The 24,400-nt window shown below is 33.3% G+C and overlaps 3 protein-coding genes and 1 pseudogene across 8 annotated transcripts; 1 reads left to right on the top strand and 3 right to left on the bottom strand.

Moving 5' to 3' along the window:
• Positions 1–1,026: 1,026 nt before the first annotated feature.
• LOC120262847 (magnesium/proton exchanger 1-like) lies at positions 1,027–4,754 on the bottom strand. Its single transcript, XM_039270748.1, is given in 10 exon segments — positions 1,027–1,418; positions 1,491–1,510; positions 1,512–1,621; positions 1,722–1,752; positions 1,754–1,939; positions 2,036–2,166; positions 2,324–2,448; positions 2,603–2,721; positions 3,601–3,776; positions 4,309–4,754. Coding segments are annotated over 10 exon segments (1,563 nt in total). The 5' UTR covers positions 4,676–4,754; the 3' UTR covers positions 1,027–1,120.
• A 2,901-nt stretch (positions 4,755–7,655) lies between these two features.
• LOC120262850 (60S ribosomal protein L22-3-like) lies at positions 7,656–9,888 on the bottom strand. Its single transcript, XM_039270751.1, is given in 3 exon segments — positions 7,656–8,086; positions 9,578–9,651; positions 9,653–9,888. Coding segments are annotated over 3 exon segments (384 nt in total). The 5' UTR covers positions 9,821–9,888; the 3' UTR covers positions 7,656–7,944.
• Positions 9,889–10,186: 298 nt separating this feature from the next.
• Positions 10,187–12,751, bottom strand: LOC120262992 (annotated as a pseudogene).
• A 2,649-nt stretch (positions 12,752–15,400) lies between these two features.
• On the top strand, positions 15,401–23,415 carry LOC120263979 (serine/arginine-rich-splicing factor SR34-like). 6 transcript variants are annotated; one of them, XM_039271963.1, is made up of 15 exons: positions 15,401–15,477; positions 16,515–16,565; positions 17,972–18,066; positions 19,133–19,198; positions 19,476–19,550; positions 19,675–19,783; positions 19,861–19,907; positions 20,348–20,405; positions 20,700–20,749; positions 20,877–20,933; positions 21,034–21,143; positions 21,228–21,326; positions 22,698–22,731; positions 22,797–22,868; positions 23,122–23,415. In XM_039271963.1, exons 3-15 carry the CDS (start codon positions 17,977–17,979, stop codon positions 23,164–23,166), a joined length of 912 nt encoding a protein of 303 aa, XP_039127897.1. In that variant the 5' UTR covers positions 15,401–15,477; positions 16,515–16,565; positions 17,972–17,976; the 3' UTR covers positions 23,167–23,415. The 6 variants fall into 6 exon arrangements, 2 of the variants coding, with proteins under 2 accessions (XP_039127897.1, XP_039127896.1); XR_005537195.1 differs by lacking the exon at positions 16,515–16,565 and adding an exon at positions 22,046–22,134 and having other exon boundaries at positions 15,404–15,477; positions 22,221–22,731; positions 23,122–23,164; XR_005537196.1 differs by lacking the exon at positions 16,515–16,565 and adding an exon at positions 22,046–22,375 and having other exon boundaries at positions 15,404–15,477; positions 22,614–22,731; positions 23,122–23,164.
• Positions 23,416–24,400: the final 985 nt, after the last annotated feature.

The raw sequence follows: 24,400 nt of genomic DNA, 5'->3' as shown, positions 1-24,400 counted from the left end.
GGTGGGGGGGGGCTGAGGGGGGATGAAGAGGGTCTCGGTCCTCGACGACGAGGTCGCCGGTGTAGCCCAAGAGGGCGAGGAGAAGCTCGTGGAGCATCTCGTCGGGGCTTCACAGTGTCAGTGTGTGCCGGCGGGGTTCTTATAACACAATTTTCAACTTTTGGAGGGCTTAAATGCATATATTCGATATATTTTTATTTTTAAAATTTTTTTTCAAGTATTCATATTTTTCCTTAATTAAATAAATCTGAAAATGAACATATTACCCGTCTAAACTGCTAAAAAGTTAATTATCCATTTTATTTAATTATTTGTTTTTTGTTGAAAAGAAAAAAGTTAATTATCCATTGTCATCTAATAATTAAAAAAAGGTGAAGTATTTCTTCTTCTTTTTTTGTTGCTCACTAACCATTCCAACATTTCATATATAATCTCATATCTTCAACATTAATGTAAATACAATCTTTTTACAAAATAATTTTATTTCTAAAATATTTATACATCCAATAAACATATTTAAAATACCAAAATTGATACAATTGGTTTCGAATTCGATTTCTCATTTATACAAAAAAATACTTGATCGAGACAAATCTATATTTTTATAGAGAGGCTCTCAGTACTCATTTATTTTTATTTATATAGTTATAAAAAATTTCAAATGATCTTTACATCGCTATTTTTTTTTATAATCCATATTTCTTTTTATTTGTTATTTTTCTAAAAATCAGAAAAATATTTATATATTTTTTTAAAATTATCTTTAACACTCAATTTCAATTCTCTTATTGAAATTAAATATAAAGAAAATATAAATACATAAATTTGGAGTAGTTTTGAAAAGATAATTAATTTTTTATAAAATTTTGTAAAATAACTAAGTTTTTTTAGTATGTGAGATTCGATTAATCACAACAGATTAAAAAAACAAAAAGAGTTTTTTGGATACGTGAAATTTGATTAACCACGACAATTAAAAAAAACAAAGGGAGTAAATATTAAGTGTTATGATCATTTTGTACTAACCAAAAATATGCATTTAATCCTTTTCAAAAAAATCATGTAATAGGCCACCTTGTCTTGTGAGCTCATGCCTGATACATTTGTATATAATGAAACTTTAGATAAAGCCAGAGACCTTGAGTGAGGAAAGAACGACAAAGACGACCCAAAGAAGCATGAAGTACACCGCCGTTAACCAGGCCCACAACCTTGGTCCACCGAGCTCAGCGCCAAAAATAATACGGCGGAGTACCAATACTGCAATGCAGCCAACCGATGTCGCAAAGAATACTAGTAGAGAAAAGCTGAGGCCTTGTGCATTGTCGATGTACAATGGTTCGCTATACATTAAAAAGTTGTATACTGTGTCTATCAACCATGGAATGCCAATGCCGATATAAATGTTCACCGAATTGCTGAAAAGAAAGAAGTGTGTAAATCGAACATTGAATGCGAGAAGGAATCGAGGAATTGGCGAAAGAAAGAACCTGCATGTGATGTTTGCAATGGGCAGAATCTGCAGTTATTTGCCGCTCAGCAGCAATCTTGCTTGCAACTAGATCGGGCCATGATGTTCCGCTAGCTAGTGCTGTGAATGCTATAACATAAGGATTTACTCCTACAAGAATATATGAAAGCCGACGAATTAGAAACACAGTTGGTAATATTAACATTTAAGTGAATGGAGTTTAAATTTTCAAGAAGTCAAACGGAGAAACCTGTGACGCAGCTTATTTGATCAGTTAGCTTTAGTCACTACATAAGCTATCCCACTGATGAAAATAAGAGAGCAAATAAAAGCAATCCATCCATGAGCAATTTGATAAGGAGGAACAAAAGCAAACAGCAATCTCCATGGTACAAGTATTGAGTGCCAGAGAATTCTTGCTATCCTGAAGCAGAAACTATTCATTTTCTTCGATTTAGTGGTTTCCAACTGTTGAAAGGAAGTAACTTGATAAGAATGCTCATCGTATTATAATTATTATTATTTGAGAATGAAATCAACTTCTAAGAAGAGTAATAACCTACCCAGTGCAGCATCAATAAACTGGCGTCCCCATGCAGAGAACAAATTGAAATCTTCTTCAATGTACTTTTTGCCACTTGCTGATGCAGATGCTTCTGAAATGTCAGTGTCTGGTAAATTTTCATAGACTTGATCTGCAAAACAAACAAAAATTAAAGCAACATTCCACCTTTCAAAGTAACCATTATTAGCACAATTTTGTGAAGGGAGGGATAAGATAACTTAAATGAATCAGGAGGCTTAATACTAACAAACACCAGTCTTTATCAGAAAGGATAGAAAACATATTACCTATGTTGCTGCCATGTCCTTCACTCAAATCAAGTATCTTGCAGCACTCGTCATGTTCAGCATTGCGAGCTTTACATGAATTATCACCTTCTGGAACCCAATCCTCTGGCCTCTCACTTCTTGCACTGATTTGAGATAAACAAAGAAATTGAAAATAAATGACTTTACCAAGACAAATGTTTATGCATTAGTAGTAACAAAAATGGGTATTTGAAGTTTCAATTGGCCCAATAAAACAGATGCAGTGCCTGGAAATAGAACTCTAAAGACATAACTTACAAGGGAATTGACAGGTATGGCAGGCGCTTGTCTTGAGCATATGCATGAAATAATAGCAATAAATACTGCAGAACTGTGAGCAGGGCTTCCCAAAGAGTAATTATATTGGGTGTCCATACCTACAAAGTCATGAAATCTCTACTTCAAAATTTCAAGTGGAGTACAGTTATAATACAGTAAATATTTGGCTCCACAAAATAAAAATGTTAATTAAGAAGCATAAGGTGTATGAAGGGTGTGGTTTGACTACAATAGGACAAAGCATTGAACAACCAAGGACATCACATGAAGGTGGTGCATATTAATCGGAAAATGACTTGGGAACCCTTTATCAAAACAAGGTCACTTCCTGCGCAAATTCTAACAGAAAACTTCTGGCCATATGGAATGGATATCAGCCGCATCATATAGATATATTCCGATATATTCCTCATGTCACCTCAAAGTATGCATATGGATTATTTGTTCACAAATATCTAAAAGTTTATTAACATCATTTCACCATGTTAAAGTGGCCTTGCATTAAATGATTAAATATCTTTTACTTCAGTAGTACATATGGATTTCTTGTTCTTTGAAGTTCAATCTGGCATTATGAATGGAGGGGCCAGCAGAAGTTATAAGAATTTCTCAAGTTTCATTCTGCTACAAGATCAGAAGATTCTGTGGCCAAGTATTTCAAGTGTCCATAGCAAAAGTGCTATTCTCCTTAATATGGCACAAAAGTTAATAAGAAATGCTTCCTCCCTATTACTTTGCTTGCATAGTATACTTTCATCACTGACTTGATCTGGTTTAGACATGGATTTTAAATGCAACATTTGCTTTCAACAATGTTTTAAGCAGTGAAGATTTACTTGACTTCACATAATAGATTACTTGGTTTCATGTCCCGCTCAGAAAGCATCAGTTCATTGAGATTGTCTCTCACTCAACATCACAAGCATGCAGTGTTGTATAGAAATGAAATCATCATAAACAAGGTAGATCAAACTGACCTCTAGTATTATGTAGAGCCAAACATAAGCCCAAAATGACCAAAAGAGGCCTACCAACCAAACACCTATATCTGATATCTTCTTCAAAGTACCAGCTCTTGGGATTATCACACATACAGCATGGATAGGAAAGAGGTCAAATGCAGCAGAACCTACGAGTGTACCAGGTCCCAAACCTACAGATCAAATGTAAGTTGTAACATATAAGGATATTCCACATGTAAAATAAAACAAGAAAGATTAGCTATTTTCCGTCACTATGCAAGCCAGGACACTGATAAAAACCAAAGCAGGGCTACATATGAACTCTTGCAAAACAGATTAAAGCTCCTTCAAGCAAATAAGCTTCCAGCCATAAATTGAACATAGATGAAGCCACTTTTTCAACCTCTGACTCAAGTTTCCAGTCTGTTAAATGATATATGAAATGGTGACTTCTATAGAGTTAATCATTTAATCATATCCAACAAATGTCGGTCAACAACTTGAGTCCATTCACCCTTCGAGATAGTAAGAACTTCAAAAAGGCAAACACTTTCCAGTGATTGCTTGAAAATTATCTTGCCATAGTACACATGCAATGGACAGAAGAATTAGAGATCACTCCACCAATTTAGCCATTACATGAGAGTAGTAGAGATCCAGTACTCAAAATGCATATAAAATATAAAGAACATTTGTTATATAGAATTGCATAATAATGCTTACCTCCGGCATTCAGCTGACCAATATTCCTGATGGCATCAATAGTGGCCAAGGAAATTTGTGGAAAGCTTGTCCCAAATGCCAGCAAAGCTATGTCTGCTACTGCATAGTTCCAAACCTTCACCCGTTTAATCACCTCTGTATTTGTGATGGGATCAATTTGTACAACCTCCCTTGTTTGTTTAACAACATTCTCCATCTATTTGAAAAACCGAGCAGTTATAGAAGACAACCCAATGAAACAATAGGCAAGGGCAGCAAGATACAAGAAAGCTCGCAATCCATTGTAAAGAAAAATTTCACCACCAAATAGGAAGTAATTCTCACATCTTCCATACAAAGAAACTTCATCTGTATTGCCTTCTGCCATTCTTTAATATATTACAACACAAGGTTATTTACAATTTGAGACTGAATATTGTGGCACTTTCAGGACAATAGACTGGGACCTGAATCAATGAATATCATTGTGTCATTCATACAGGTTAAATAAAGTAAATGATAAGTTAATAACATCAAACTATTTTAAAGAATGCTAGAAATTAAATTAAAACAAAAACTGCAATCCTCAGTGCATCAAAACCTCAGGATTAGCCATCAACAGGATATGAATGAGGCAAACAAGTTAGTAGTTGTTAGTTCGCTATCAAAAAAGTTTCCAAGTATCATATGATTAATATTAAGAAAGAACACACACAACAAAAGTCCAATTTTTTGTCCATTTGCGGCTGCTGATTTGCCTATTTTTAGAAGAGGTAAAAATGCATGCCAGTATATTTTTGGGTACCTTTATGCTTCCCACGGCTGGAGATGTGATTGCAGATTAACAATTTGGCTTCTGTGAGGTACATAATCTGGTTTATTAACAAACAAAACTTCTCTAAAATTGAAATTCAGGCAATATATCAAAATCACTCTCCAACAAAGAAAAAGTTAGACAACAAACACAGACAGCGACCAACTCCTTTTCTCTCACCGATTCAACCCAACAAGTCGAAATCCAAAATAATTCCATGAAAAAACATCAAGAGAAAAGATCCAAAACCAAAACAACATTCAAAATAGAGCACAAGAACAAATTTTTAGATGATAAGAACCCAAAAAATCACCAAATTTCAGACAAATTCCTGGAATTAAACGTAGGGGCGGAGAAAGTGGAACCTGGTCTCGAATCCAGAACCAGCGAAAGGAGTCCGGCCGTCGGCGGGAATCCGTCTCGCCGTATTCCTGCGAGATTCCTCGGAGATTCCGGCTGGAGCGAGATCATACGAACCTCGTGGAAATGCGCAGACTGAAATCCAACCAAAAATTCACGCTCACATTTGAGATTCACTAACGCTCTGTTTCTTTAAAATATAAATAAAGAATTAAAACATTTAAGTACCACATAATGGGTAACTACGGTAAAAAGTCTTATCTAAAAGCTTTGGAAGAAACTAAAACATACCAGCCTAGTGATAGTAAAGGATTAAGTACTTATGTAGCCTCTGGAATAGTAGACCAAAAAATAATCAAACAAAATAATTATGAGCCTTGTGATTTATTTATATATACATATATATAATATTTAATTATTTATAAAATATGATATACATATATATATATATTCATCACGTAGCAAAATAAAGATGTTCATTTACCGTCTCGTTTATAGCTGTCAGATAATGATCAAACTTATTTTTTATATTAATATTATATAAATTTATTGTTTATAATTACTATGTAATACTATTGATACTGTTTTAATATTATTTAGATATAATACCCGAATTAGTCCCTCTATTTTTCTCAATCTTTCTATTTGGTCCCTCTACTCTTGTCACTTGAAAATGGTTCTATTTAGTCCTTTCTACTCTAAAATAGACCAATTATTGACTGTATTTTTCAAGGTAGAAGGACTATATGCGAAAAAATTAAGATAAAGAGACTAAATTAAGTCATTTCAAAAGTAGAGGGATTAGTGAGACGTATTTTTAAGTAAAATAACCAAAAGAGAAGAGAGATATTTGGATATTATACATATTATTTATGAATAGATCTACCTTTGGATTACTATACAACCGATATTGTGAGTGTCCCTAAATTTCAAATCTATGGGTGTTTCCATCCTCATGTATATATATATATATATATATATGAAATATATCTTAATTAAAATTATTCATAGTTTTAGTATTAATATTGTATAAATATATTGCTATGAGTACTGTATAATACTATTTGATACTATTTTACTATTATTTTTTAATAGATCTAACTTTGGATTATTATACATCAAATATTGTGGGTGTCCCTAAATTTCAAATCTATAGGGTGTTTCGTCCTCATGTATATATATATATGAAATATATCTTAATTAAAGATATTCATGGTTTCAATGTTAATACCGCATAAATTTACTATTTTATTATCAGTGTGTAACATAGTTTGACACTGTTTTAATATTGTTTATGAATAAATCTAACTTTGAATTACTATATAATAAATATTGTGGGTGTTTCTAAATTTTAAATCTATAGGATGTTCAGTCCTCATTCATATATATATATATATATATATATATATATGTGTGAAATATATCTTAATTAAAGCTATTCATGACTTTAATAATTGATGCAATGTGTATAAGTCATCATGTGAACTCAAGTGACTCACTTTAATGATCAAGTGGACTAGAACTAAGATGAAAATAAAATTATCTCCTAGAGCATAATAATTAATAAAAGATGACCACTGATATCATTGTCCATTTTTATTGATGTAAATTAATAGCGACATGTGTTAAAGGTTAAAAATTTTGCAAAAGACAAAGAAACCAGTGGACATCGCTGACCACACGTGGGACATGTGTTGCTTATTTTAATTGCTTACCATAAAAACCAACATAAATTTTAAAGTATTCAAACGAGGGTGACAATACTCTGATTGGATCCATCACTCTGTCTGATCTAGAATATAAAATGGGTTTGAATAAAAATTTTACTAATACGGGTCAGGGTGCGGACATAAATTAGTTGTCCGAATTTAAATTCTTGATAAAGTCAAGACATGAAAAATTTGAACAACTGAGTTATTTTACTTCTAAAATTTTAAAAGATTATAATCTAAAACCCACCTATTTTAAATCCTATCTTTTCAAAAACTTCTAACAAATATTATTTTTTTCTATATATTTTAAGTAAGTTTTAGATTATTGATTTTATCTTTTTTACATTTAATGTAAATTAAATTATTTTTATATAATTTAATATTTGAGTGAATTTAAATATACTTTAAAAATTTGATTAAATTAAAACATCCAGACAACCTAATTAAAAAAGGATTTTTCCCACCCCTAATTCAAACTTTCGGAACTAAAACAAATAATTGTCATTAAAAAAAAATACTCTTACTCTCAGGATGAGAGTTTATCTGCAAACATGACAAAGTCTGTCTGAAAGAGTAAGAGAAGCAGTTCTGTCCATGAGAAATGCACACAAGCACAAAATACTTTTAAGGGAAAAAACAACTGATTATGCTTCTCATGGATGAGAAGATATTCAAATTAAATCCATAGAACCAACAAAATGTGGCGTGTAACACATGCATGATCAAGTGAGGACACAAAATTGTTGACTACAAAGCAAATATTGCGTAAAATTACTCCTCTTCGGCCTCATTCTCGGCGATGTTGAAGTATCTCAACTCATAGACATTGCGGTCTTTATTGGATGAAATCACTCGCAACCAATCCCTGACATTGTGTTTCTTCAAGTATTTCTTCGTCAGATATTTCAAGTACCTGAGTAGTATAGATTAGGGTTTCAGTCAAATAGGCATGGAAAAACCAGGTTATGGCATATCCAGGGCAAGCATATGGATTCTCACATGAGATCATATATAACACAAGCAAGCTAAATTGGCATCAAAGTTCCATTTGAATATAAAGAGAGTTATAAATCAAAATCAGAACAACTAAACACAAAATTTCCATATTATGAAGAAGGGCATGATAAAAACATTAAATAAGAAAACAGAGAAAAAGGAATACAATAGAAAGTAGAAACACAAGGACAGAGGACTGATACTATGATTTCTAGTAACTTAAGTTGAGTATTTATCAAGGCCCTATAATCCGATGTTTCATTGCTTATAAGTGAGTATAAAAACATTACCCCATCCTTCCTTCAAGAAGGATAGATTACAAAGGTTCCTTATAACAAATACCCAAATAATACCATTCTAGAGTCTAGACATCAATAACACCCTTCTAGAGAAAGATAAATATCCAAGTAAGGAAGCTCACTAAAAACAGAAACTATAAAGTTGCTACAAGACTGACATAAGAACTGTCTGACCATTTAAATTAGAGACAATAAACTCTGGCAAAAATGACCATCCCCACATGGCATGATAATTATTTGCTCCTTTAAAATCATGACCCAAAAAAATAACTAATCAAGATTCTAAAGATATTCAAAGATGATCTAACAACAGCTTTGGCCATTTAGTCAAGAACCAATAAAACTCTGATAAAAAATCAACATCTTTCCCACAAGACATGAAAATCAGTTTGCTCCCTTAAGATTCAACAACAAAACAAAGCTATTGTCATACATACTAGTATATTCCTAACGTGTAGTCTGAGATAGCATTCACCTTTGAAATTTAATTAAAGAAAATACAAAGCTGGAAAGAAGCAATCAACTTACAAACAACCTTCTTTTCAGAAAAATCTGAAACACCATTCGATCACTGCCATTATAATAACAGAATGTTCACTTTACCATTATGTCTACATTGCCTCCAGCTTTCAAATCATGAAAAGATGTGCAACTCTAACTGCACAAACTAAGCTAAAAGACATAAGTTTTTACAGTATAGCTTAACATTCGTCAAAATAAAAACTAATTCTTCTAAGTTTCATTTAATTCTACAATATATCTAAACCAATAAGCTTAGCTAAAGACATAATTTTTACAGTATATCCTAAAGTTTCTAAAAATAAAAACTAATTCTTCTAAGTTTCATTTAATTCTACAATATATCTAAACTCATTAGCAATACATAGGCATTCCTTCCTTGAAAAATATTGCCAATATTAAAGCTAAAAAAAAGAAGCCTATAACACTTTCCTTCACGTATGAGTATAAACAATCCAACCAAAGCCCTAATTTTCACAATCAAAATAAAAAAGTAATTTTTGACCAATCTATTGCACATAGATCTCAATGCATTGTATTATCAACAAATAACCAAGCACAAAATCAGTAAAATGGAGAATCTTTGCTACCTTTTCGAGAACGGGCCATCAGAGGTGACGGTGATCTTGGTCTTCTCACGAGAAACAGTGATAGCATCACCAAAATGCGCCAGGCTTCCCACCAGCAACCTTGATGCGTTCCTGGAGGAACTTCTCAAGAGAGGCAATGTCCATGATCTTGTCATCCACCGGCTTTGTACAATCGATCACGAACGTCGATCCCTTCTTCTTCCCGGCTTTCGCCGCTGTAGCTCCGCTGCCTCCACGGCTCATCTCGAGATCTCTTGCCGCCGCCGGCGATCCTCGATTAGGGTTAGGGTTTTAGAAAGAACAGAGAGAGATCTTTGCATCCTCGAGGCTAGTATTTATAGTTCTCCAAATGAAGGCTCGGCCCGGCCCGGCCCAACTAATCTTTCATTGACCCAAGTCCCAATAAGTACTTTCTTTTTATCAATTTAAAATATTTTTATTGCATCATTTTTTTTTTACATTAACTGATAAATAATTACTAAATCTTTATAAGCGTGCTTAAATAATTACATTAAAATTTCAAGCTTGAATAGAATGGAAATGTGCTTAAACAATCACTGGAAAATCAGCAAAAAACCCAGTTGAACTGAATGCTAATGAATGGTTGGACATCAAATAATTTGATTGAATTGAACAAAGTTTAAATTACATTTGTTTACTCCACAAAAAAAATTGGAATAACAATTTATTTAGAAACGGAAAGGATAGTTAATTTCCAGTCAATGAAAGGAAAAGCTCGTCTCTGAATGAAAGTGTTTAACCAGAGTAGTAACAAAAATGTCCTCACAACTGAGGACCTGCAAAAAAATGTTTGTATTGGTTTACATGAAGAGATGAGAACCTCGGGAGCTGTCGATCTTTAATCCTTCTGTGAATGAGTCAGGAATTGATTTGTGTACTTTGTCCACCTTTGATCCTGTTCCCGATCCGGATCCCGACTTGTGGTCATAGTATTCAACCACAGCGGCTCCGGCCAGAGCAGCCAGGGTGAGTGCCTGAGCATGTAACCTATAAGAATTGATCATCAGTTTGACTATGTTAGTGAATCAGGTTATAGCATATAATGGTAAGCATTGTGGCAACTCGAAGATGAGAAATAACAAAATAAAGAAAATGGCTACTTCGATGACAAAATGTATTGGCAAGTATGAAAAGCAATAGTGAGCAGTTAGAAATGAGAAAGATTTGATAATATAGATGCTCTTTTAACAGGTTGTAAGTAAAAAAGGTCGGACTTTGTAATCAATGTTGAAAGATAGCACTCTTATTTTACTCTTGATGATCAAGATAGAAGATTGTAAACTGCATACTCACATCTCAATGCTGGTACCCACAATTTAATAATCCATTGCAGCTGTTTCTTCTGTCTAAAATAAATCTTCTGATCTAATAGTACCATTGGGTTATCTTTCCCCATGGACAGAAATATCTCTTGATACTAAAATACCAAAACACATACTCGATCCCAAACAACCCACAAACACTTCTAGCAATTTTACTGTCCACTACTTCATGGTTATTACCGATAATTTCATCAAAATAGTGTTTGAAAGAACTTGGAATATGTTGACAAATAGAGATGGTGGTAGATCTGTCTCTGACAAAGATGTTGGATGTATGTGTTTAACCAGCATCTTCTTTAATCAACAAGCAAATGGTTCATTCATTTACTTTCTCCAAGGGCTTCATGCTAAACATTTATGCCTCAAAATAAGCCAAAACCCATAAGTATAACAACAAATGATTCTTTCAATTAGGGATCCGATAATATTAGTCTACAAGAGGTCAAATTACAATATATAAACAACTTACAATAGATTGCCAGTTTGCTTGAAACCCATTTGAAATGTACTCAAGTTGCTACTCGAAGTCAAAATATATAAAACAACATGTCTCTTTTCTTTTCTTGTTCATTTCACGAAAACCAAATATAAAGTTTGGCAGCAACTTAAATCACCTGGTCTCCAAATAGAGCCCCAATGTGATAAATAAAACAATGGGTCTCATCAGTAAATTCCTACAGCAGCGCTGCCAGCACCTATATCCTTGAAATAAAATTTATTTCCTCATATAAAATCCTTCAATTTTATTGTGATCTCTGGTAGCCAGAACGAAGCGACATAGAATATCACATTCTAGTTTCAATTCCCAAAAGCACATTAAACAACAGCTTAACATTCTCACTAATATAACTTCTCAATTCAAGACTCCAGTCACAAAGCACACAACAATACAACTATCAACACTAGAAAGACAAATGTCTCTATTTGATCATTCTACCACCCTCCATGTATTGATTTGTGTCTGAAAAACAAATCAAGCCTTCCAAAACTTGAGGCCCATGAACATTGTCAAACGTAACAATTAGTTATCAAAACTCAAATCATTATTCAAAAAATCATCTAAAAGAATACATATCAAAACAATAATCATGAACCAACTCAAACAAGAATTTATCCAGGTTATTTGGAAACCTAAAATCCCCAAAAAATAAATTCAGGTTTTCACTACCATTCATTGATTGCCATCATTGAAAAAATGCCAGGAAGACAAATGTCACTATTTCAATCAATCTATTACCATATAGATACTGATTTGTATCAAAATAACAAATCTAGACTTCCAAAGTTTCAGCCTTACAAACATTACCAAACATAATTAACTGTTAAAAGAACCATAAGTCAGATAAACAATACATCAAGGTTACTTGGAAACCTAAATCCTCCCAAAATTTCAACTTTTCACTCCTATTCATCGATTCAACCCAAAAAAAAAAAACAAAAAACAAAAATATAAAAAGCAAACCAGAATTAATGCAACCAAAGAACACGGCTATCAAAAAGTTAAAAATCAAACCTTGCATGAATGATCTTGACACTGGGCTTCATATTAGGCCGAGACCAATTATACGCCATAGAACCCGCAATGCCGCTAATCCAAAGGCATCCTTCAATTCCCAAAACAAAAAAACCAAATCAAAATCAAATCTCACACCAAAAATATCCCAAAAAATTTAGAAAAAAAAAAGGGAAAATTCGAAGGATTACCAACTGTTCGCAGCTTGTGATCCACGACCCACTTCCTTATCGATTCCATGTTGCTCAATCCCTCAACCATCTTCACTTCGATTCGAGATTTCTCCTTCGATTATAAATTTTTTCACAAAATCAAGAAGAAAAATTAGGCATGATATTTATAGACAGAACGAGGAGGTCGAGGTTTCACGCGGTGTTTACCGTTGGATCCAATGTATGGAAACAAACAGCAACTAAAGTTTCATTGTGACGTGTCCTATTTTTATTGGGTGAGACATCCACACAAAAGCACCAATGTAACGTTAACACGTGGTTTATTTATCATAAAAATATTGATAAACTTCAAAATCAACAAAGTCAACTTTTTTTTTTTTTTTTAAAAAAAATTTCTCTTATTTAATTTCAATTTTTGGCTTTAAAAACCACAATCCGTGTTTATGAAGTATAATAATGATAATATTTAATCTTTTCGGTTACATTTACTAGTTGATGAATAAAGCATCTTTATTAATTTAATCATTAAACTCAAAAGATGATTAATTAAATATCTAAATTTTAAGTTGAACGAAAATTGTATAAATTAAAACAAATATTTTTCATTAATTTAGATTTTCCATTAATGATTGTTTTATATGTTTAACAAACTATAGTCAAAATCATTGATTTAGTCACTCAAATTTCTACAGCTTGAACCAATTTTATTTGATCAAATTTAAAACCCCCTTTAATGAAAAAATTTATACTTTCATTATGATATTATAATGTAAGCTCCTGATTATAAAATTCTCATCAAATATGTATATGTATATATATAAAAAGCAAAACTAACAACTTCTATTAATGAATCATCCACCTTTTAAATTGGGCTATTTGTCACCTATTGAAAAATAATAATAATAATAATAATAATAAATATATATATATATATATATATAAAACTAGGAATATCTTTGTTTTGGAGAACCTAATGCTACTAACTCTTGATAAAATTAAGTTCATTGGAGAGGAAGCATAGAGTAGTTAAAAGATTCCCAAACCCACCACATTATAATAAACCAACCCAGGATAAACATCCATATATGCTCAAACAAAGAACAATCTCAAAATGATCTCATGCCTACTACCATCACCAAAGTTCTCTCATGTTTTCTCCTCACTTGCTTGATCTTCAACATGATCAAAATGATAGACGGAGAAGCCGCAACTCCGGTGACACGCTCAGGGTTTCTCCGGGCGGCGGTGCGAGGCCGGAGAGGCCGGCCTTGTTTCGATGATACAAGTGTGTGTTTGTTGTATATGGAAAACAAACCTTGGCAAGAGAACTACACTTGTTGTTTTCATAGGTTTTGCAAGGATGTATTGAATGATGAACAACATTGTGGGGAATGTGGCCTTAAGTGTGGATTTGGACTTGCATGTTGTGGTGGTAGGTGCACTAGTCTTGAGAATGATCCTTTGCATTGTGGCTCTTGTTATCATGTTTGTCCTCATAAGGTTGAATGTAGTTTTGGATTGTGTGGTTATGGTGGTGGTGATCTATGAACTATGATGTTATGTTGTTTCTTGTATGGTTTATGAATGTTTTAATTGTTTGGTACTTGTGTTTCAACATCTAAATTTGGATATAAATATTGTTATATATATATACATACTTTCTCTCGTTTTTTTTTATCTTTAATTTATAGTATTTTCAGGAACAACACGCTATAAATTAGTCTAGTTCTTAGAACAAAGTACTGGGAGTTGTATAAAAGAACATATGTCTTTTCAACTAATGTTATTTTTGTATACACAATGATTTAAACTCAAAATCATCTATTTAAAACCCGATCTTTCATCACTTCAAACAAATATGTTTGTATTTTTTTCATCTTGATTTGGAGCTATGAAATTATTATTATTATAATTTGTATGGGTAATAGTTGCAAATAACTTGACTATGTTATTAAAAAAAAATATTTGATGGTGAGGAGGTTAAGGTTGTTTGTTATTTTTACGGAAAATGATACTTTTTTTTACCAAAATTATTTAAATTTTAATTTATTTTTCCAACATTACAAGAGTCACTGTTTCTAAATTAAACATCTGCGAGTATTATTAAAAAAAAAAATAGATTTCTCTTTACAGTGTTTTTTCACCTATACTATCATTAAAATTCAAAATAACTTATCTAAATCACCGAGTTAGTTATATACTAAATTGTATATTTATGATGTATTTATTTATTTATTTTTGACAAAAGCAACAAACGCTACCCTATAATAGGATGTCAAAGGGACAGACATATACAGTGGTATACCAGTTATGGCTTAACGGCCCCTTAAAAATTTACCATATTGAGCTATCTAACACTGGGGCAATTAAGGCTTGTTATGCGTGTCCAATATAATATTTCAATGACTATAACCCCATAATAGTAAATCTTGTGTTTTTGCAACACTGGAGAAGTGGACAATACGGACTCATTCCACAAAAGATCTCTGTAAATAGTAGACAAACAGTATCAATATATTAGTTCTATAGTATGTTTGCAAAGCACTGTATAGTACTCTAGCACAAGGGGTTCGATATTTCATCACTCACCCACCAGTCATGGTGACTTCCAGGTATGATTTGTATTTATGAACGTGATATAAATAGTTTGAAATATTTTAAAAATTTATAAATAGAACCCAATTTCTGGTATAATGTGGACTTGGGCTCAAAGTTGGCCCAGCACGGCCCAGTTATTCATAGACACGTGTCTCTCCACCCTCAATATAATCCCATCATCCGTTTCACAAGTGACAAATCTCGCACCCTCAAAACCCTCGCGGTCTCGAGCCATTGTTCCCTGGTTATCGCCTCCCGGAATCCATCGTCAAGGTAAGCGATGATCGAAATCTCGTATATATTTCTATCCAATCAAGCACCATAGTCTCGATTCTCAGTGTTATTGTTGTATTTCTGGATTTCTAGGGCTTTATTTGTGGTTCTTGGTGTTCTTATCTCTTGGAATCCACTGTTAATCTCAGTGGTAATCGTAATCTCATGTATATTTCCATGAATCAAGCACTGGAGTCTCGATTCTTAGTGTTAATGTTGTATTTCTCGATTTTTAGGGTTCTTGTATATATTTCTATTTAATCAAGCACCAGAGTCTTGATTTTCAGTGTTATTGTCGTATTTCTGGGTTTTTAGGGTTCTCGTATATATTTCTATTTAATCAAGCACCAGAGTCTTGATTTTCAGTGTTATTATCGTATTTCTTGATTTCTAGGGTTTTATTTGTGGTTCTTGGTGTTCTTACCTCTTGGAATTCATTGTTAAGCTGAGTGGTAATTATAATCTCATGTATGTTTTGATGAATCAAGCATTGGAGTCTTGCTTCTCAGTGTTAATGTCGTATTTATGGATTTTTAGGGTTCTCGTATATATTACTATTTAATCAAGCACCAGAGTCTTGATTCTCAGTGTTAATGTTGTATTTCTGGATTTCTAGGGCTCTATTTAATCAAGCACCAGAGTCTTGTTTCTCAGTGTTAATGTTGTATTTCTGGATTTCCAAGGCTTTATTTGTGGTTCTGGTGTTCCTTATCTCTTGGAATCCACTGTTAAGCTGAGTGGTAATCGTAATCTCATGTATATTTCCATGAATCAAGTTCTGGAGTCTGGATTCTTAGTGTTAATGTTGTATTTCTGGATTTTTAGGGTTCTCGTATATATTTCTATTTAATCAAGCACTAGAATCTTGATTTTTCGTATTTCTGGATTTCTAGGGCTTTATTTGTGGTTCTTGGTGTTCCTTATCTCTTGGAATCCATTGTTAAGCTCAGTGGTAATCGTAATTTCATGTATGTTTCCATGAATCAAGCACTGGAGTCTTGATTCCTACTGTTTATGTCGTATTTCTGGATTTATAGGGTTTTAGTTGTGATTCTTGGTGTCCTTGTCGCCTGGAATCTATTGCCACAGTAAGTAGTGATCTAAATCTTGTATCTATTTCCATTTATCAAGTACCAGAGTCTCAATTATTGGTGTTAGTGTCATATTTATGGATTTCTAGGGCTTTAGTTGTGATCCTAGGAGTTCTTGTCTCTTACAATTTATTGTTAAGGTAAGCAGTGATTAAAATCTCATCTATATTTCCATGAATCGAGCACTAGAGCTTTGATTCTCTGTGTTGAAGTTGTATTTATGGATTTCCAGTGTTTTTGTTGTGATTCTTGGTGTTCCTGTCTCTCAGAATCCATTGTTTAAATGAATGGTGATTGAAATTTCAGATATTTTTCATGAGTCAAGCTCCAGAGTATTTATGATTAGTTTAATGTTGTGTTTCTGGATTTCTAGGGTTTCAGTGGTTATACTTTTTTTTTTGTTGTTATATTTTTAAATGTTTGTGTGCATTGTTGCAAGGTATTGACAACTAATAAATCAAGTCACAGGTTGTCAACTTTAGTATTAATGTTGGCTCGTTGAAGTCTGATTCTGAGGGCACCTGGTATTCTGGTCCTTTCTGGTTTTTTTTGGGGTTTTGTTGTCATTCTAATTGTATTATTTATTTATTTTGTTTGTGTTGGGTGATGCTTGGTTAGATAATGCATGAAACCACATGGCGTTGTGTTCCTATCTTGATTCACTGTGTTCTAGTTGTGATTCCAGTTATTTTCTCCTTTTGGTTCTTTCTTTCTTTTTTTGGTCTTGGTTGATGTATGGTTGCAAGAATTTTGCAAATTATGAATCAAGCCACATGATTTTAATTCTTATTTGTAATATGCCTGTTTCTGTGGTGTGCTTTTGAGACCACTGAGGATCCAAATTCATGTCTGGGTTTTTAGGATTTTAGTCATGATTGTTGATTTTTGCTGCAAAATTTTTGGCAGCTTATGCTCGATTTGTGTAATTAGTGGAAATTTTTGTGTTGGTTAGGCGATTACTGTTGTTTTTCTTCTTTAAAACCCTTCTTTTTGGGATATGGAGTGTGGATTTTTTTATTCTTTTTAATATTGTTTTGGGTTGCTTGTTTTGTGTGATTAGCTTTTTTTTTGGGTTTTTGTTTGAGGCAAAATCTCAAATTGATGGTTGAGTGTTTCTTTCAAATTTTGAGTTGGGTTGTTTATGGTTGCTTTGCATGACCAACTCTCTTTTTCTTTGTATGTTTGGGGTGCAAGCTCAAATTGATGGTTGTGTGATTATTTGTTCCCCACTTTTAATTCCTCGACTTCTTTTTTTCAGAGGCTGCAGTGTGGATGTTCTTTAAATTTGTATAGGGAACGTAGGATGCTGGTTGTTGGTTTTGATGAAAGTTTGGCTTCTTTTGGTTGTTTTGCATTGCAGTGTAACATTTCTTTGTCTTATTTTATGTGGTAAATTGATGCAGAAAGCATGAGTAGCCGCGGAAGCAACCGAACCATTTATGTTGGGAACCTCCCGGGTGATATCCGTGAGAGGGAAGTTGAGGATTTGTTTCACAAGGTCTATTGTTTTCATTCATCTATATTGTGATGCCTTAGTCTTTTTGATTTTTCTTGCATTTGGTTCATCAGTTTAAATTCCACGTTAAACACTTTTAGGGATCTGTTTCTTTTGATGTTCTAGGCATGCCCTCACTCATATTTTTGGATGACCTTGAGGAGAGTCTTATGCATTTGATTTCTTGGTGTTTGTGAGAATGTATATTTTTATAAATAGGGACAGTTTCAGATAAACATCCTTTTGCAGAACTTTTAGAAATGAAGATACCTAGATGTTCCTCATGAACTGTGGTCCATTTGTACTACCCAAAATATGCTCACCAATTGTCCATCATTTTTTTACAAGGAGTTTTGTTAGTGAATTGTTCAGGGTTTCACTTTTAAGGCATCTGGCATCGACTTGTCCTGCAGAGTATTCTCCAGAGTCAAATGTTTTAATAGTTCAATTTATGATGGATGTTAATTGCATCCTTGGAGGAATGCATTTTCCTAGATCATGCCATTTGCTTATTTAATTTATTTTATTTTTTACTTGAGAAATCTTCTTACCTTCCCATTCTGGATTAGTTTTGTCTCTGCCATTTCAACCAATAATTATGGCAAAATCGCTTCACAACTTCCATCGTCTTGTTAAAGTTGTGGTTTGTATGCCACCCGTTTTGACGCTTCATTTACTTAAATGGACTTCCTAATGCCACTTTGACTTAAGTTTTGGTTCTTTGACCCTGAAATTTTAACTCAAAGAATTTAACACATGGTAAGCAATGGCTGTCTGGGGCTGCTGTTTTTGGAAAATATTTCTGAACCTATTTTCAGTAAAATGTTTCAGAATCATGTTAACATGTCTCTAACTGCAAAAGGTGAGTAGAGATCTCTTGCTTTGTACAGTGGTGAGCATGGTGTACTTGTTTGGAAATAATAATATCATAGTTATTTAACTTTCTGGTGCCATGCTATGGTTTTAGGGAATTGATTATTTTTTTATTTTTTTATTTTTTTATTTTTTTGTTTTCATTTGTTTAAACTTCTGGATGTGCTTGCTGATCTGGCCATGTCTTACTATGCAGTATGGACCCATTGTTGATATTGATCTCAAGGTTCCACCAAGGCCTCCAGGTTATGCATTCATTGAGGTAATTTTGTTCTCCAACATAATGTACTAAACGAAGTCTTCCTCATGGCAATATTGTCTTTTTTTGCACTTTGCCAGGCAATCAATGGAACTACAGTTTATGATTTAGACAGAAAATCTATTCTCATTGCATCACAGTTGTTAATGCCTTTTTAAATTGCTTATGTTTGATAGAAGCACATAATAGGAGCATGTTACAGTCATTTTATGTTTTTTTAGGAACCAGTATCTCATGTCTTTTGGTATACAGTAATATGACTGTTTGTATTTTGTGATAGTTTGAAGAGGCACGGGATGCTCAAGATGCCATTCGTGGTCGGGATGGCTATAACTTTGATGGTCACAGATTGCGGGTAAGGCTATATTCAATGAACCATTAATTAAGGTTTTGATGCCTTTGCTGTCCTCTGTTTTTCCTGTATATATATATATATATTTTGAGTTTGTTTCCATCTTGGGATTTTGCTTATTGTGCAGGTGGAAGTTGCACATGGTGGAAGAGGACACTCTTCTTCAATTGACCGCCATAGCTATAGAGGTGGTGGGGGTGGCCGAGGTGGTGTTTCTAGGCGCTCAGAATATCGTGGTATGTTTATGTATACCTGTTGAGGAATATTTGTGTGTTGTTCTAGTCTTCTGTATACTGACACGGTATGCTTTCAGTTAGGGTTACGGGGCTTCCGTCCTCAGCTTCATGGCAAGACCTAAAGGTAGCCTTCTAGCAGATTTTCTTAAATACTATAGTGCTGTTTATGATCCATGTACTACATTCTTATGTTTAGCTTTATATGGGTGGGTTACAGTGATGCAACTCAGTTGATGCTCATCTTGCTTGTGGCAATTATATTTGTTTAAATAACTAATCTGTTACAACAATGGAGATGTGGCATTATAATTGTATCTCAAATGGGACATGGTATTGCAACCTACTTTCAACCAAGTACGAATTTGGAGTTTAATACAAAATGTTCTCTGAGTTCCTACATATCCAGTGCCCATGCGACTTCAAGTACATTGCTTTTTTATTAGGAATTAAACACCTCCCTATATATATATGAACATATCAGTTGCACTTGTCAGTTCCTATCTTATTGTAACCTTTTATTGTGCAATTTAGTTATGCTTACTTCTAGTTCATTCACATTTTCAGGACCATATGCGTTTAGCTGGTGATGTTTGCTTCTCCCAAGTTTTTAGTGAGTCTGGAGGTATACTGCATTATATCCATCCTTTATTTCATCTTGTTTCTTTATTTTCAAGACTTATGTAGGTATGGTTAGTTTCTTAACTGCATAAGTTTGTACAGAAAAGGAATCTGGTTTCTACAGATTGTTTTTTTGTGAGAAAGGAGAGGAACATTTCTTTTGGTTTGGCCAATTTTAGTATTTTATTTTGGTTCAATTATTTCTTGTGTATCAAGCAGATCAGCTGACAATTTCTCTTTGTAAAAGCGATATTAGCTGTGCTAAATGCAATCCTATTTTTGTCTTGGTATATTGCAGGCACTGTAGGAATTGTTGATTACACAAACTATGATGATATGAAATATGCGGTTTGTTGCTAATATTCTGTTGGTTTTGTTTGAATTTCTTGCTCAACCAATGAATGTTAATGGAACTTATTTAGGTCTTTGATATATATATATATATATATATATATATTTTGTTTGTTTGCTGCAGATCAGGAAACTTGATGACTCTGAGTTCCGTAATGCATTTTCTCGGGCATATATCAGAGTACAATAACTTATATTTTTTTGGATGTGTTTTGGTTTTTATGGTTTGTCTTTGATATTTTTGATGGAAAAGTGTAAGTATTTTTTTCTTCTTGCGTCAGGTTAAGGAGTACAAACAAAGTTTATCCAGGAGCCGCAGTCGCAGCCGTTCCTACTCAAGAAGTCGAAGTCGTAGTAACAGCCGCAGCCGCAGTCGCAGTCGCAGTCAGAGGTCTGGTTTATATCTAATTTTCATTATCTGGTCGGATTTGAAAGGATGAAAACTTGTCCTACATTGTGCAAATTTGTTATACAGCAAATCTCCAAAAGCTAAGTCGGCACGTCGGTCTAAATCTCGTTCTAGATCTGTTGCTTCACGTTCCCGTTCAGGGTCAAGGGGACCGTCATTGTCAGGGTATGCCTTGTCATCTCTTTTACATCTTTATGTCTTTCTAGTTCTAGAGGCTTTTGTGTAGTTAAAATAGCTATGGATCCTGATACAATTATTCTGTTCAATTAGATGTGAAAATCCAAGCTTGAGCATGAATTGCTTACAATATGTAGCTTGTTCATTAGATACAAGATGAAGTCTTGTCCCCAAGTATTTACTAGAGCCATTATCAACAACTCTGAAACTCTTGAGTATTTACTTGAGCATGAATTGCTTACAATATGTAGCTTGTTCATTAGATACAAGATGAAGTCTTGTCCCCAAGTATTTACTAGAGCCATTATCAACAACTCTGAAAGTCTGTGACCTAACAAAGGACTTCATTCTTATTTGAGTCCTTTAAACTGCTATTTTGTTATTATTATTCCAAGTAATTTTATGTGATTGAGAAGCTTTCTAGATCCTATGGACATGTACTTTATTTTTATTTGATGACTTTTGAGTTTTGAGAAGTATACCTGTGCAACTTGTTTTGATGGGTCACTTCTGCATGGCTCTATGTGTTCAGTATGGCAGGACATGATGCATTAATCAATCTCTTTTGGCATTTTTTTCCTGCTATGTATCTGCATTCCTGCATGATTCCAGTTGAGATGGTCCTGTAAGAGCCACGTTGAGCACACAGATTTTCCGTACTGTCCAATTATGTCAATGTTTTAATGCTTCCTTCTTTCTATCTTTAGATAAGGGCTTATGCGGCGATCTGGGGATTGCATTTTAGGAACTTGATCAGGATACAATGGAAATGGATAGAGCTCCTTGGTTGTGTGAGGTATGCTGTTTCACAAATGAGCAGCTTTGGAAACCAAAACTTACCATGATTGTCATACCTTTGTGTATTACGCCTAATCCCAATAGGAGCGGAATGAGAGAAAAATAGAAGGGATGGATTGCTTTTAAAGCGCTGGATAACAGTGAACTAAGTGGAATTGGAATGCGCAAGTCAGCGATAGGGGAATTTCACCTTGCTAATAGGCATTGCTCCCAGGAGAGTTGTGATGTGGAATTAAATGGTACAGTTAGAGATAACTTCAATATGGATAACTTCTGCACCTTAAGTTTATTTGCATTAGCCACAGCTTCATTTACATGATATACTTGTCACTATTTCTTCTTTTGAATATTGGCCCTTGGTAGCTGTTCAAATTTTAGAAATTACTACCAATTCATTCTGTTTTAAAACAATGGTGTTGCTGAACTTTTATGGTTTCACATTTGTGCTTTCCTCTGCGGTTATATCCAACGTGGAAGTGGCCTCGGTGCTTTTGGATCAAGGCGTTAAAAGCCAAAGTTGTGGATTATTGAATTCTCTTGTTTCTGGAACTTTTTTTGCAGATCCCGATCCCGATCCAGATCTCCTGTTGCTTCCGTAAGTTCTATTGCCAATCTTTTTGTTGTTTTACTTCAATGTCCACCTAACCAGTTGTTTTGCAGCCCCCTCGCAACAAACGACCCAGCAAGAGCCCTGCTCGGAGCAAGAGCCGATCACTCTCTAGATCCCCTGCTGTATGATCAAATGCCACACTTATTTTTATCTATATATATAAGACCGGTAATTTAGGGAGGTCGTCCCACAACAACCATTAGATCATTATCTAATGGTTTTGTTAAAAATATAATCCTGTACTAAACCCATCTCTGGAGTTAGTAATGAAATAACAGCTGGACGTCCCTAGAAAACATATTATCATATATATATATATATATATATATTGTGCGATGAATTAATTTTTTAAATGATTGTTTCTTATTTTGACAGGCGAAACCTGAGGGCAGTCAAGAAATTGGTACCGCAGAGAATTGAGATTGATCCCAGAAGTTGAAGCTGCAGGCAATTAAAAGATGATGACTCTATTGAATTAGCTTTGTTTTGGGGCACTGAGACAATTAGGAACAATTATGTATTAATTGGGAAGTTTTTAGTTATTAATTACTAACTACTTTGCTGGTTTTTATTTAGGATGACCGTGATGACTTTATTTATTCATTATGGCATGTTGTATAACATGAGATATGAATCATATGATACTAAAAAAGGAACTCTTTTCCTTTTGTTGTGGGTCTGTTCCTTTTATATATTTTGCTGACTTATGATTTGATTATCTGAAAATGTCTGATTATACCCTGTGAAATAATGCATAGGAATGATAGGATTAGGCTTTTTATGCTTTTCAAGGGACAAGAAAAAAAAGAAGAGATTTTATTGTGTTTTTTTGGGTTTTTGGGAGGCAAATGGAGGGTGGAGATTATGTTATGGTTTACTTTTTAATTTCTTTATTTTTTTAGTTGAATATATATATATATATATAAGTATTTTTGCACGGATGTAGTTTTTAAGATTTGGTGCTCGAAGTATAATTTTTTTTTTTTAGATTTTAAAATACATTACTATTGTTTGACATAGATTTAATTTTTTTTTATAAATATTATAATTTTATTGCGAAGAGAAAATGTTATTGTTTAATTTTTTTTATAAAATCTTTTAGTTGACATTAAAAAGATGTATGAAGTATCTTTGCTAGGAGGTAATTTTTTATTTTCGTCTAAACTGCATGTTAATCTTAGAGTTGGGTGCTTGAACAGTATATATATATATATATATGGGATTTTATAATACGCCACTATTATTTTACGTGGATTTTCTTTCCATGCTATTTAATTTCTTTTAGAATTTTTTGTCTCATTAATTTTTACTTTTGTAATATAGATCTTAATATTTTTTTAAATGCATAATATTTTAGAATTTTTTGTCTCATATTAATTTTTTACTTTTGTAATATAGATCTTAATATTGTTTTAAATGCATAATATTAAAATGTAAATAATAATATTATTGATCTTATTTCTAACAAAAATCATTTTTATTAATTAAAAAAAGAGAAAACAGAAACTTATGCCTGTTACTATGGCTCTGCCAATGGGAGTTTTCTCGGTGCCATGTCAAATTGAATTTGATATTTAGAATTGGAATTGAGATCGGCCATTAACAAGGATTAATAAAGAATTACAAAAACCTAAAGGCTCAGAGGGATTTGTAA

This window comes from Dioscorea cayenensis, chromosome 6 (assembly GCF_009730915.1).
Source record: "Dioscorea cayenensis subsp. rotundata cultivar TDr96_F1 chromosome 6, TDr96_F1_v2_PseudoChromosome.rev07_lg8_w22 25.fasta, whole genome shotgun sequence".
NCBI classification, from domain to species: domain Eukaryota; kingdom Viridiplantae; phylum Streptophyta; class Magnoliopsida; order Dioscoreales; family Dioscoreaceae; genus Dioscorea; species Dioscorea cayenensis.
The sequence above is the reverse complement of the archived record's forward strand: the minus strand, read 5'-3'. Positions and strand labels throughout refer to the sequence as shown.

Excerpts from the sequence above, each read along its gene's own strand:
- LOC120263979 (XM_039271963.1), top strand. The coding sequence starts at position 17,977 with ATGAGTAGCCGCGGAAGCAACCGAACCATTTATGTTGGGAACCTCCCG. Across the intron at positions 22,732-22,796 it reads CCAGATCTCCTGTTGCTTCC|CCCCCTCGCAACAAACGACC; the intron begins GTAAGTTCTATT and ends GTTGTTTTGCAG. Across the intron at positions 22,869-23,121 it reads CACTCTCTAGATCCCCTGCT|GCGAAACCTGAGGGCAGTCA; the intron begins GTATGATCAAAT and ends TTATTTTGACAG.